We start from the raw sequence: 13,118 nt of genomic DNA on the forward strand, positions 1-13,118 counted from the left end.
TACAGCTGTCTATCGTTGTTTTATTGCTTCTTTAATCAGAACAACAGTTTTCAGCTGTGCTAACATACTTTGAAAATTATAAACTTGGTTTAGCTAACACAACGTGCCATTGGAACACAGGAGTGATGGTTGCTGATAATGGGCATCTGTACGCCTATGTAGATATTCCATAAAAAATCTGCCATTTCCAGCTACAATAGTCATTTACAACATTAACAATATCTACACTATGTTTCTGATCAACTTGATGTTATTTTATGGACAAAAATGTGCTTTTCTTTCAAAAACAAGGACATTTCTAAGTGACCCCAAACTTTTGAACGGTAGTGTACATTTTTCACGTTGCACAAGAAACATACATAGTACAAAAGTTGTCCGAATCAGGGATGTATCAACCCCTCACCACTGTCCCCAGAACATTTGTAGCAGATGAAGTTGAGCCTCTGGTTCTCCTCCAGACTAACCCATTGCTGCCTCCCGGTGGTCTCTACAGCCCCTGCAATCCCACAGTCCTGCTGGCTGTCTGAGCCGTGCCCGGGGGCCCAGTTCTGGTAGCAGCCTGCATCAGACCTGATCCAGAACCAGAAGTGGAATGAACAGGTGAAGCGCAGGCCCACCCAGACGTGGGATGAGGTGGCGTTGGCAGCCCTCTCTGTCACCCAGTACTGAAGCAGCTCTGTAGTGATCGAGACCAGGTCAACATGGTGCTCTCTGCAGTAGCTCAGGGCCTCGTTCCACGTCATGTTCTCATGGATCAATATCAGGTTGCCTGAGAGAAATAAAGATACTAAAGATAGATAACATGGAGACCATTCAACAAAATGTAGATTTGTATGCATTTATACCTCTGCTCTGTAATATAACATCTTTGAAACAACACAGCCAAACAAAAAAGAGACTAGGCTTTCAACATGTCAATAATTGTGATATAATGATGAAAGTTACCTGGACTTAAACCTTGACTGTATTCATTTGGCATAACAGTGGAGAGACTGACAGGCTCTGTAGTACTGTATGGAGCAGTCTCAGCCACTGTGGTTATATGTAGGGCAGAAGTATGTTCAGTAGTCACTTGTGTAATGCTGTGTTGCATTTCTGTGTCGGCAGTCTCAGTTGTTGATTGATGTTTTACATTCTCAGTAGTAAGGTGTTTAGTAGTCGCCTCTTCAGTTGAAACATGCACTGTGGTATTAAATGTACTTGGTAAAGACGTTGAGGAAATGTTTTGGACATTAGCATTAGAAGCTCTTGTAGGTGAGAAATCAGTAGTCACTTTCTCTGTAGTTGAGTGTTCAGTAGTTAACATTTCAGTTGAAGCATGTTCTGTGGCAGTTGGTGCAGACGATGAGATAACGCTTTGAAAAGGTACAGGAGTTGCTGGGTCAGAGGTTAGGTGTTCAGTAGCTAACTGTTCAGTTGAAGCATGTTCTGTGGTAGTTGGTGCAGACGATGAGATAACACTTTGAAAAGGTACAGTAGGTGCACTTTCTGTATTTAGGTGTTCAGTAGTTAACTGTTCAGTTGAAACTTGGTCTGTTCTATTGAATGTAGTTGGTATAGACGTTGAGGGACTGTTTTGAACAGGTACAGTAGTCACTGGGTCAGAGGTTAGGTGTTCAGTAGAAATATGCACTGTGGTATTGAACGTAGTTGGTACTGGTGTTGAGGGAGTGTTTCCAACAGGTACAGTTGTTGCAGGTAAGTAAGCAGTAGTGGCTTGGTTAGCGGTTGAGCGTTCAGGAGTTGCCTCTTCAGTTGAAACACGCACTGTGGTATTGGATGTAGTTGGTTTTTGAACAGGTACAGTAGTCAGTGGGTCAGAGGTTAGGAGTCTGGTAGACAGCTGTCCAGTAGAAACACGCACTGTGGTATTGGATGTAGTTGGTTTTTTAACAGGTACAGTAGTCAGTGGGCCAGAGGTTAGGTGTTCAGTAGTTAACTGTTCTGGTGAAGTATGTTCTGTGGAATTGAATGTAGTTTGTACAGACGATGAGCGAGTGTTTTGGACAGGTGCGGTCGAGGCACTTGTAGGTATGTAACTAGTAGTCACTTGCTCTGTGGTAGTGAATCTAGTTGGTACAGGTGTAGAAGGAGTGTTTTGGACAGGTGCAGTAATTGCTTGATCAGAGCTTGTGTGTTCAGTAGAAACACGCACTGTGGTTTTGAAAGTAGCGCTTGTAGGTATGTAACCAGTAGTTGCTTGCTCTCTAGTTAATGTAGTTGCTACAGGCATTGAGATATTGCTTTGAACAGGTACAGGAGTTGCTGGGTCAGAGGTTAGGTGTTCATTAGCTAACTGTTCAGTTGAAGCATGTTCTGTGGAAATCAATGAAGTTGGTACAGGCATTGAGATATTGCTTTGAACAGGTACAATAGTCGCTTGGTCAGACGTTAGGCGTTCAGTAGTCAACTGTTTAGTAACATTTACCGTGGTATTGAATGTAGTTGGCTTTTGAACAGGTACAGTAGTCAGTGGGTCAGAGGTTAGGTGTTCAGTAGAAACATGCACTGTGGTATTGGATGTAGTTGGTTTTTGAACAGGTACAGTAGTCAGTGGGTGAGAGGTTAGGTGTTCAGTTGAAGCATGTTCTGTGGTGTTGAATGTAGTTTGTACTGGTGTTGAGGGGTTGTTTTGAACAGGTACAGTAGTCAGTAGGTCAGAGGTTAGGTGTTCAGTAGTTAACATTTCAGTTGAAGCAAGTTCTGTGGTATTGAATGTATTTGGTACTGGTGTTGAGGGACTGTTTTTGACAGGGACAGTAGAAGCACTTGTAGATAAGTAACCAGTAGTCACTTTCTCTCTAGTTGAGTATCTAGTAGCTAACATTTCAGGTGAAGCATGTTCTATGGTATTGGATGTAGTTGGTTTTTGAACAGGTACAGTAGTCAGTGGGTCAGAGGTTAGGTGTTCAGTTGAAACATGTTCTGTTGTGTTGAATGTGGTTGGTACTGGTGTTGAGGGACTGTTTTGGACATTTGAAGCAGAAGCACTTGTAGGTAAGTAACCAGTAGTTGCTTCCTCTCTAGTTGAGTATCCAGTAGTTAACATTTCAGTTGAAGCATGTTCTGTGGTAGTTGGTGCAGACAATGAGATAATGCTTTGAACAGGTACAGTAGTCAGTGGGTCAGAGGTTGGTGCAGACAATGAGATAATGCTTTGAACAGGTACAGTAGTCAGTGGGTCAGAGGTCACGTGTTCAGTAGTTAACATTTCATTTGAAGCATGTTCTGTGGTAGTTGGTGCAGACGATGAGATAATGCTTTGAACAGGTACAGTAGTTTCATGTTGTGTAGTTACGTGTTGAGTAGTTAACTGTTCAGTTGAAACTTGCTTTGTGGTAGTGAATGTATCTGGTACAGACGATGAGGGAATGTTTTGGACAGGTGCAGTAGAAGCACTTTTAGGTAAGTAACCAATAGTCACTTGATCTGTAGTTTGATTTTCAGCAAGTAACTGTTCAATTGAAACATCCTCTGTGGTAGTGAATCTAGTTGGTACAGGTGTAGAAGGAGTGTTTTGAACAGGTTCAGTAGTCAGTGGGTCAGAGGTTAGGTGTTCAGTAGTTAACTGTTCAATTGAAACATCCTCTGTGGTAGTGAATCTAGTTGGTACAGGTGTAGAAGGAGTGTTTTGAACAGGTTCAGTAGTTTCATGTTGTGTAGTTACGTGTTGAGTAGTTAACTGTTCAATTGAAACATCCTCTGTGGTAGTGAATCTAGTTGGTACAGGTGTAGAAGGAGTGTTTTGAACAGGTTCAGTAGTCAGTGGGTCAGAGGTTAGGTGTTCAGTAGTTAACTGTTCAATTGAAACATCCTCTGTGGTAGTGAATCTAGTTGGTACAGGTGTAGAAGGAGTGTTTTGAACAGGTTCAGTAGTTTCATGTTGTGTAGTTACGTGTTGAGTAGTTAACTGTTCAATTGAAACATCCTCTGTGGTAGTGAATCTAGTTGGTACAGGTGTAGAAGGAGTGTTTTGAACAGGTTCAGTAATTGCTTGATCAGAGGTTAGGTGTTCAGTAGAAACCCGCACTGTGGTATTGGATGTAGTTGGTTTTTGAACAGGTACAGTAGTCAGTGGGTCAGAGGTTAGGTGTTCAGTAGAAACACACACTGTGGTATTGAAAGTAGCGCTTGTAGGTATGTAACCAGTAGTTGCTTGCTCTCTAGTTAATGTAGTTGCTACAGGCATTGAGATATTGCTTTGAACAGGTACAGGACTTGCTGGGTCAGAGGTTAGGTGTTCATTAGCTAACTGTTCAGTTGAAGCATGTTCTGTGGAAATCAATGAAGTTGGTACAGGCATTGAGATATTGCTTTGAACAGGTACAATAGTCGCTTGGTCAGACGTTAGGCGTTCAGTAGTCAACTGTTTAGTAACATTTACTGTGGTATTGAATGTAGTTGGCTTTTGAACAGGTACAGTAGTCAGTGGGTCAGAGGTTAGGTGTTCAGTAGTTAACTGTTCAGTAGAAACATGCACTGTGGTATTGGATGTAGTTGGTTTTTGAACAGGTACAGTAGTCAGTGGGTCAGAGGTTAGGTGTTCAGTAGAAACCCGCACTGTGGTATTGGATGTAGTTGGTTTTTGAACAGGTACAGTAGTCAGTGGGTCAGAGGTTAGGTGTTCAGTTGAAGCATGTTCTGTGGTGTTGAATGTAGTTTGTACTGGTGTTGAGGGGTTGTTTTGAACAGGTACAGTAGTCAGTAGGTCAGAGGTTAGGTGTTCAGTAGTTAACATTTCAGTTGAAGCAAGTTCTGTGGTATTGAATGTATTTGGTACTGGTGTTGAGGGACTGTTTTTGACAGGGACAGTAGAAGCACTTGTAGATAAGTAACCAGTAGTCACTTTCTCTCTAATTGAGTATCTAGTAGCTAACATTTCAGGTGAAGCATGTTCTATGGTATTGGATGTAGTTGGTTTTTGAACAGGTACAGTAGTCAGTGGGTCAGAGGTTAGGTGTTCAGTTGAAACATGTTCTGTTGTGTTGAATGTGGTTAGTACTGGTGTTGAGGGACTGTTTTGGACATTTGAAGCAGAAGCACTTGTAGGTAAGTAACCAGTAGTTGCTTCCTCTCTAGTTGAGTATCCAGTAGTTAACATTTCAGTTGAAGCATGTTCTGTGGTAGTTGGTGCAGACGATGAGATATTGCTTTGAACAGGTACAGTAGTTTCATGTTGTGTAGTTACGTGTTCAGTAGTTAACTGTTCAGTTGAAACTTGCTCTGTGGTAGTGAATCTAGTTGGTACAGGTGTAGAAGGAGTGTTTTGAACAGGTTCAGTAATTGCTTGATCAGAGGTTAGGTGTTCAGTAAGTACCCGCACTGTGGTATTGGATGTAGTTGGTTTTTGAACAGGTACAGTAGTCAGTGGGTCAGAGGTTAGGTGTTCAGTAGAAACACACACTGTGGTATTGAAAGTAGCGCTTGTAGGTATGTAACCAGTAGTTGCTTGCTCTCTAGTTAATGTAGTTGCTACAGGCATTGAGATATTGCTTTGAACAGGTACAGGAGTTGCTGGGTCAGAGGTTAGGTGTTCAGTAGCTAACTGTTCAGTTGAAGCATGTTCTGTGGAAATCAATGAAGTTGGTACAGGCATTGAGATATTGCTTTGAACAGGTACAATAGTCGCTTGGTCAGACGTTAGGCGTTCAGTAGTCAACTGTTTAGTAACATTTACTGTGGTATTGAATGTAGTTGGCTTTTGAACAGGTACAGTAGTCAGTGGGTCAGAGGTTAGGTGTTCAGTACTTAACTGTTCTGGTGAAGTATGTTCTGTGGAATTGAATGTAGTTGGTACTGGTGTTGAGGGACTGTTTTTGACAGGGACAGTAGAAGCACTTGTAGATAAGTAACCAGTAGTCACTTTCTCTCTAATTGAGTATCTAGTAGCTAACATTTCAGTTGAAGCATGTTCTGTGGTATTGGATGTAGTTGGTTTTTGAACAGGTACAGTAGTCAGTGGGTCAGAGGTTAGGTGTTCAGTTGAAACATGTTCTGTTGTGTTGAATGTGGTTGGTACTGGTGTTGAGGGACTGTTTTGGACATTTGAAGCAGAAGCACTTGAAATATGTTCTGTGGTAGTTGGTGCAGACGATGAGATAATGCTTTGAACAGGTACAGTAGTCAGTGGGTCAGAGGTCACGTGTTCAGTAGTTAACTGTTCAGTTGAAACATGTTCTGTTGTGTTGAATGTGGTTGGTACTGGTGTTGAGGGACTGTTTTGGACATTTGAAGCAGAAGCACTTGTAGGTAAGTAACCAGTAGTTGCTTCCTCTCTAGTTGAGTATCCAGTAGTTAACATTTCAGTTGAAGCATGTTCTGTGGTAGTTGGTGCAGACAATGAGATAATGCTTTGAACAGGTACAGTAGTTTCATGTTGTGTAGTTACGTGTTGAGTAGTTAACTGTTCAATTGAAACATCCTCTGTGGTAGTGAATCTAGTTGGTACAGGTGTAGAAGGAGTGTTTTGAACAGGTTCAGTAATTGCTTGATCAGAGGTTAGGTGTTCAGTAGAAACATGCACTGTGGTATTGGATGTAGTTGGTTTTTGAACAGGTACAGTAGTCAGTGGGTCAGAGGTTAGGTGTTCAGTAGAAACTCGCACTGTGGTATTGAAAGTAGCTGGTATTTGAACAGGTACAGTAGTCAGTGGGTCAGAGGTTAGGTGTTCAGTAGAAACATGCACTGTGGTATTGGATGTAGTTGTTTTTTTAACAGGTACAGTAGTCAGTGGGCCAGAGGTTAGGTGTTCAGTAGTTAACTGTTCTGGTGAAGTATGTTCTGTGGAATTGAATGTAGTTTGTACAGACGATGAGGGAGTGTTTTGGACAGGTGCGGTCGAGGCACTTGTAGGTATGTAACTAGTAGTCACTTGCTCTGTGGTAGTGAATCTAGTTGGTACAGGTGTAGAAGGAGTGTTTTGGACAGGTGCAGTAATTGCTTGATCAGAGCTTGTGTGTTCAGTAGAAACACGCACTGTGGTATTGAAAGTAGCGCTTGTAGGTATGTAACCAGTAGTTGCTTGCTCTCTAGTTAATGTAGTTGCTACAGGCATTGAGATATTGCTTTGAACAGGTACAGGAGTTGCTGGGTCAGAGGTTAGGTGTTCAGTAGCTAACTGTTCAGTTGAAGCATGTTCTGTGGAAATCAATGAAGTTGGTACAGGCATTGAGATATTGCTTTGAACAGGTACAATAGTCGCTTGGTCAGACGTTAGGCGTTCAGTAGTCAACTGTTTAGTAACATTTACTGTGGTATTGAATGTAGTTGGTTTTTTAACAGTAGTTCCATGTTCGGTAGTTAGGTGTTTTGTAGTTAACTGTTCAATTGAACCTTGGTCTGTGGTCGTGAATGTAGTTGGTACTGGTGTAGATGGAGTGTTTTGAACAGGTAAGCCTACAGTAGTTGCTTGGTCAGAGGTTGGTAAAAGATCTAAAAGAATATGTTGAATCTGCACAAAATGGGTAGTTGTTAGCTTAGGTGTTACTTCATCTGTAGTTGACTGTTCAGCAGTGGCAAGCACAGTAGCTGTGGGAGGAGTTGTAGGTGGCATCTGGGTAGTTGGTCGCTTCATTTCTGTAAGGAATATATACAAATACATTAGAAACAAGGGTCAAATGTATTTTATTCATAACAAACACATTAAATCATGTTTACGTACTGCTTTACTCATCTCATATGTATATACTGTATTCTATTCTACTGTATTTTAGTCTATGCCACTCTGACATGGCTCATCCTAATATTTCTATATTCTTTAATTCCTTTCTTTTACTTTTAGGTTTGTGTGTATTGTTATGAATTGTTAGATATTACTGCACTGTTGGAGCTAGAAACACAAGCATTTCCTGCATTAACATCTTCATTAATGTGACCAATATAATTTGATTTGATTTTGTATCTTAATTGTTTTCTCTGTTTCTATTTGTTTTCTTAAAAGTTGCTACCGGTCAAAATTTGAATCCCATCTAACAAAAATGTACCAAACCTACCACCATGGCAGACAAACCCCCAACTGATGTTGCACCACTGGACATTCCACTTGTTATCGTTGAGTATAACAGAAGTACAGTTCTGGTCCCCTCTGAAGTTGTTAGGCTGATTGGTTTTCCAGAAGCGGTATGAGGAGTTGCTCCCATCTGACCACTTCCATGGGTCTTTGAAGAGACCAATCCACATGCTCTGGGACAGTGACATGTTCTGGACGTGATGGTTTTCCTCTCTGGACCGTATGCTGGCCAGGTCTGTATACGTACCCCGGCAGTGGTCTTGAGCCTCTCTCCAAGTCTTGCTGTCATCAATGAAGATGTGACTGTTACTAGCGTTTTTCCCTGTCAGAGGATAGAAAATACATGCATGGAGCATTGGAGATATAGCAGGATGCTGGGTTGAGCATTGGAGATATAGCAGGATGCTGGGTTGAGCATTGGAGATATAGCGGGGGGGTGTAGGGTTGAGCATTGGAGATATAGCAGGATGCTGGGTTGAGCATTGGAGATATAGCAGGGTGCAGGGTTGAGCATTGGAGATATAGCAGGGTGCAGGGTTGAGCATTGGAGATATAGCAGGGTGCAGGGTTGAGCATTGGAGATATAGCAGGGTGCAGGGTTGAGCATTGGAGATATAGCAGGATGCTGGGTTGAGCATTGGAGATATAGCAGGGTGCAGGGTTGAGCATTGGAGATATAGCAGGGTGCAGGGTTGAGCAATGGAGATATAGCAGGATGCTGGGTTGAGCATTGGAGATATAGCAGGATGCTGGGTTGAGCATTGGAGATATAGCAGGGTGCAGGGTTGAGCATTGGAGATATAGCAGGGTGCAGGGTTGAGCATTGGAGATATCGCAGGATGCTGGGTTGAGCATTGGAGATATAGCGGGGGGTGTAGGGTTGAGCATTGGAGATATAGCGGGGGGGTGTAGGGTTGAGCATTGGAGATATAGCAGGGTGTAGGGTTGAGCATTGGAGATATAGCAGGGTGTAGGGTTGAGCATTGGAGATATAGCAGGGTGTAGGGTTGAGCATTGGAGATATAGCAGGGTGTAGGGTTGAGCATTGGAGATATAGCAGGGTGTAGGGTTGAGCATTGGAGATATAGCAGGATGCTGGGTTGAGCATTGGAGATATAGCAGGGTGTAGGGTTGAGCATTGGAGATATAGCAGGATGCTGGGTTGAGCATTGGAGATATAGCAGGGTGTAGGGTTGAGCATTGGAGATATAGCAGGGTGTAGGGTTGAGCATTGGAGATATAGCAGGATGCTGGGTTGAGCATTGGAGATATAGCGGGGGGGTGTAGGGTTGAGCATTGGAGATATAGCGGGGGGGTGTAGGGTTGAGCATTGGAGATATAGCGGGGTGCAGAGTTGAGCATTGGAGATATAGCGGGGGGGTGTAGGGTTGAGCATTGGAGATATAGCAGGGTGTAGGGTTGAGCATTGGAGATATAGCAGGGTGTAGGGTTGAGCATTGGAGATATAGCAGGGTGTAGGGTTGAGCATTGGAGATATAGCAGGGTGTAGGGTTGAGCATTGGAGATATAGCAGGGTGTAGGGTTGAGCATTGGAGATATACTGGGGTGTAGGGTTGAGCATTGGATATATACCGGGGTGTAGGGTTGAGCATTGGATATATACCGGGGGGGGGGGGGGGCAGGGTTGAGCATTGGAGATATAGCAGGGTGTAGGGTTGAGCATTGGAGATATAGCGGGGGGGGGGCAGGGTTGAGCATTGGAGATATAGCAGGGTGTAGGGTTGAGCATTGGAGATATAGCTGGGGGGGCAGGGTTGAGCATTGGAGATATAGCGGGAGGGGGCAGGGTTGAGCATTGGAGATATAGCGGGGGGGTGTAGGGTTGAGCATTGGAGATATAGCAGGGTGTAGGGTTGAGCATTGGAGATATAGCGGGGTGTAGAGTTGAGCATTGGAGATATAGCGGGGTGTAGGATGAGCATTGGAGATATAGCAGGGTGTAGGGTTGAGCATTGGAGATATAGCGGGGTGTAGGGTTGAGCATTGGAGATATAGCAGGGTGTAGGGTTGAGCATTGGAGATATAGCAGGGTGTAGGGTTGAGCATTGGAGATATAGCAGGGTGTAGGGTTGAGCATTGGAGATATAGCAGGGTGTAGGGTTGAGCATTGGAGATATAGCAGGGTGTAGGGTTGAGCATTGGAGGTATAGCAGGGTGCAGGGTTGAGCATTGGAGATATAGCAGGGGGGGCAGGGTTGAGCATTGGAGATATAGCGGGGGGGTGTAGGGTTGAGCATTGGAGATATAGCAGGGTGCAGGGTTGAGCATTGGAGATATAGCAGGGTGTAGGGTTGAGCATTGGAGATATAGCAGGGTGTAGGGTTGAGCATTGGAGATATAGCAGGGTGTAGGGTTGAGCATTGGAGATATAGCAGGGTGCAGGGTTGAGCATTGGAGATATAGCAGGGTGTAGGGTTGAGCATTGGAGATATAGCAGGGTGTAGGGTTGAGCAGTGGAGATATAGCAGGGTGCAGGGTTGAGCATTGGAGATATAGCAGGGTGTAGGGTTGAGCAGTGGAGATATAGCAGGGTGTAGGGTTGAGCATTGGAGATATAGCAGGGTGTAGGGTTGAGCATTGGAGATATAGCAGGGTGCAGGGTTGAGCATTGCCCACACAATTATTATTATTTCTTTTAAATTTAACTTATATTTAACCAGGTAGGCAAGTTGAGAACAAGTTCCCATTTACAATTGCGACCTGGCCAAGATAAAGCAAAGCAGTTCGACAACAACAACACAGAGTTACACATGGAGTAAAACAAACATACAGTCAATAATACAGTAGAACAATAAGTCTATATACAATGAGCAAGTGAGGTGAGATAAGGGAGGTAAAGGCAAAACAAGGTTATGGTGGCGAAGTAAATACAATATAGCAAGTAATGTAGTCATGTAGTCAGCAAGCTTTAAGACAGGCAAAAAATGTCTGCCTGCCCATCCAGACATATCATCCTGGAATCGGCCCTGGTTTGAATCTGATATGGGGTTGAAATTGCTATGAATAGAATAGATGTAGGATTACTCACCATCAAAGCAAACAAAACCTCTTTTGATTTGGCAGTTATCCTCAAACCACTGTCCGTTTGGATCCATTGCAGCACAGCTGTCTTGAGTATTGTTTTGCTTCGGCTCTGCTGCCCTCCAGTTGAAAAACTCAATATTTCTCTGATCTGGTAATGACCAGTGCCACTCAAATTCATCTCCAAACTCCAGTCCTATCCAGACACTGGCTGTACCATTCGGTACCAATTGTACAAGTCTATCCAGATCCCCTGAGTTGTAGATGGTTGCCAAGTCAGTGTACATGTCTCTACAGTAAGTCTGGGCTTGGCTATAATTCATTTGAAGGCTAATATAGTGATACTGAGGAGGGGAGATACTGAGAGTCAGGTAACACAGTCCTGTAAAATACAAGCAAAAACCATTAGAGAGCAAGTTAATCATATCTCCTTGCTGCATGCATAGGTTTTACACACACATCCTATTAACATCACAGAATATCAACGTATAATACACATCATGTTGCTTTTCATGAACAGAGAGAACTATGAAAGGATCCTGAAAAATGGCCTGCCGTTTGAAAGTTACCCATGTGTTGATTGGGTAAAAGACGATCAGTCTTTTATGTATGAGGTACTCCCAACACTTATACCTCTTTCTGAAGGATTTATATTTTAATGCCTTATTCAATGATGCCTAAATTATCACAATGACTCCAACAAATAACTTTGATGTTATTGAAAGCACTGAAGAATACATACCTGAGACGGACAGGAGACAGAACAGTGCAGTGCTCCTCATCATGACTGTAGCTTTTCACTAGTCTTCAGAATGGGTTGTCAAACTGAAATCGTTGTAACTGTCCATTACTAACGTTCAGATCTAACCAAAAAATACAAACTGTGACACCCTGTGTTCTAGTCGAGTACAAAATCATCTGAAATGGAGGCAACTGACACCCGTTGTAACTTAGTTGACTGACTTATTAAGACTCCCTAGTAGTAAGGTGTTTAAGAATGTGACCGTTCTTGTTTATAAAGATAACACATGTTTTAGGTTCACCCTTGTCGCAATGTTCCCTGACAAGGCAGTGCATCAGGTTTAGATGTGTCACTCTTATACATAGAGCCCACATGATGAGGCTGTGACAGGTGGTAAGAAAAAAATGTCAGTCAAGAACACGGAAGTGTGTCACCAAAAACCACATGATAACTGACAAAATGTACATAATCACAGTGTGAAACTGTTGAGATACACTGATAATGGAAAAGTCATTGCCTATTCACCTACAGATAAAAAGCAATTGTCCCAGAACGGTCCATTTTGTATTGAAAAATAGAATGCTAGTTGACAGTCCAAGTCATTAGTAAGGTGTTAGGAATGAGGTTGAGCAATTCTGGTTACTCTGTATGAAGATACCTTCCCAAACAGGTGACAATATACTGTAGTTACTGTCTTTTGCTGGTCTGACCAATGAGCGTGAAACAAAATGATTAATGAGGTTAGCGACAGAATTGTTCACTCAAGGGCATGACCTATTGTCACGCCCTTGAGTGAACAGACCTATTGTTCCCCTTTAAAGAACAAGGAAGTTTAACTCTGCTTAATGCAAAAGACTAGGAGCCCACACTGTACAGCACCAGTCAAAAGTTTGGACAACTCATTCAAGGGTTTTTCTTTATTATTTTACTATTCTACAATGTAGAATAATAGTGAAGACATCAAAACTATTAAATAACACATATGGAATCATGTAGTAACAAAAAAAGTGTTAAACATATCAAAATATATGTTATATTTGAGATTCTTCAAAGTAGCCACAGTTTGCCTTGATGAAAGCTTTGCACACTCTTGGCATTCTCTCAACCAGCTTCACCTGGAATGCTTTTCCAACAGTCTGGAAGGAGTTCCCACATATGCTGAGCACTTGTTGGCTGCTTTTCCTTCACTCTGCGGTTCAACTCATCCCAAACCATCTCAACCTTCTTGGTCAAATATCCCTTGCACAGCCTGGTGGTGAGTTGGGTCATTGTCCTGTTGAAAAACACAAACTAGGTGGGATGGCGTATCGCTGCAGAATGCTGTGT

At 42.8% G+C, this 13,118-nt stretch overlaps 1 protein-coding gene across 5 annotated transcripts; it reads right to left on the reverse strand.

Annotated features, from left to right (window-relative positions):
• Window positions 1–235: 235 nt before the first annotated feature.
• LOC109885255 (mucin-5AC) lies at window positions 236–12,128 on the reverse strand. Of its 5 annotated transcripts, none has more exons than XM_031811999.1 (6): window positions 11,793–12,128; window positions 11,058–11,432; window positions 7,992–8,330; window positions 7,263–7,575; window positions 946–5,690; window positions 236–769 (listed from the first exon to the last, which is right to left on the reverse strand). In XM_031811999.1, the coding sequence occupies exons 1-6, from the start codon at window positions 11,833–11,835 to the stop codon at window positions 381–383; spliced, it is 6,204 nt and encodes a 2,067-aa protein (XP_031667859.1). In that variant the 5' UTR covers window positions 11,836–12,128; the 3' UTR covers window positions 236–380. The 5 variants fall into 5 exon arrangements, with proteins under 5 accessions (XP_031667859.1, XP_031667861.1, XP_031667858.1 ...); XM_031812001.1 differs by having other exon boundaries at window positions 946–3,882; window positions 6,376–7,575; XM_031811998.1 differs by having other exon boundaries at window positions 946–6,045; window positions 6,229–7,575; window positions 11,793–12,127.
• Window positions 12,129–13,118: the final 990 nt, after the last annotated feature.

This window comes from Oncorhynchus kisutch, unplaced genomic scaffold (assembly GCF_002021735.2).
Source record: "Oncorhynchus kisutch isolate 150728-3 unplaced genomic scaffold, Okis_V2 Okis02a-Okis13b_hom, whole genome shotgun sequence".
NCBI lineage: Eukaryota > Metazoa > Chordata > Actinopteri > Salmoniformes > Salmonidae > Oncorhynchus > Oncorhynchus kisutch.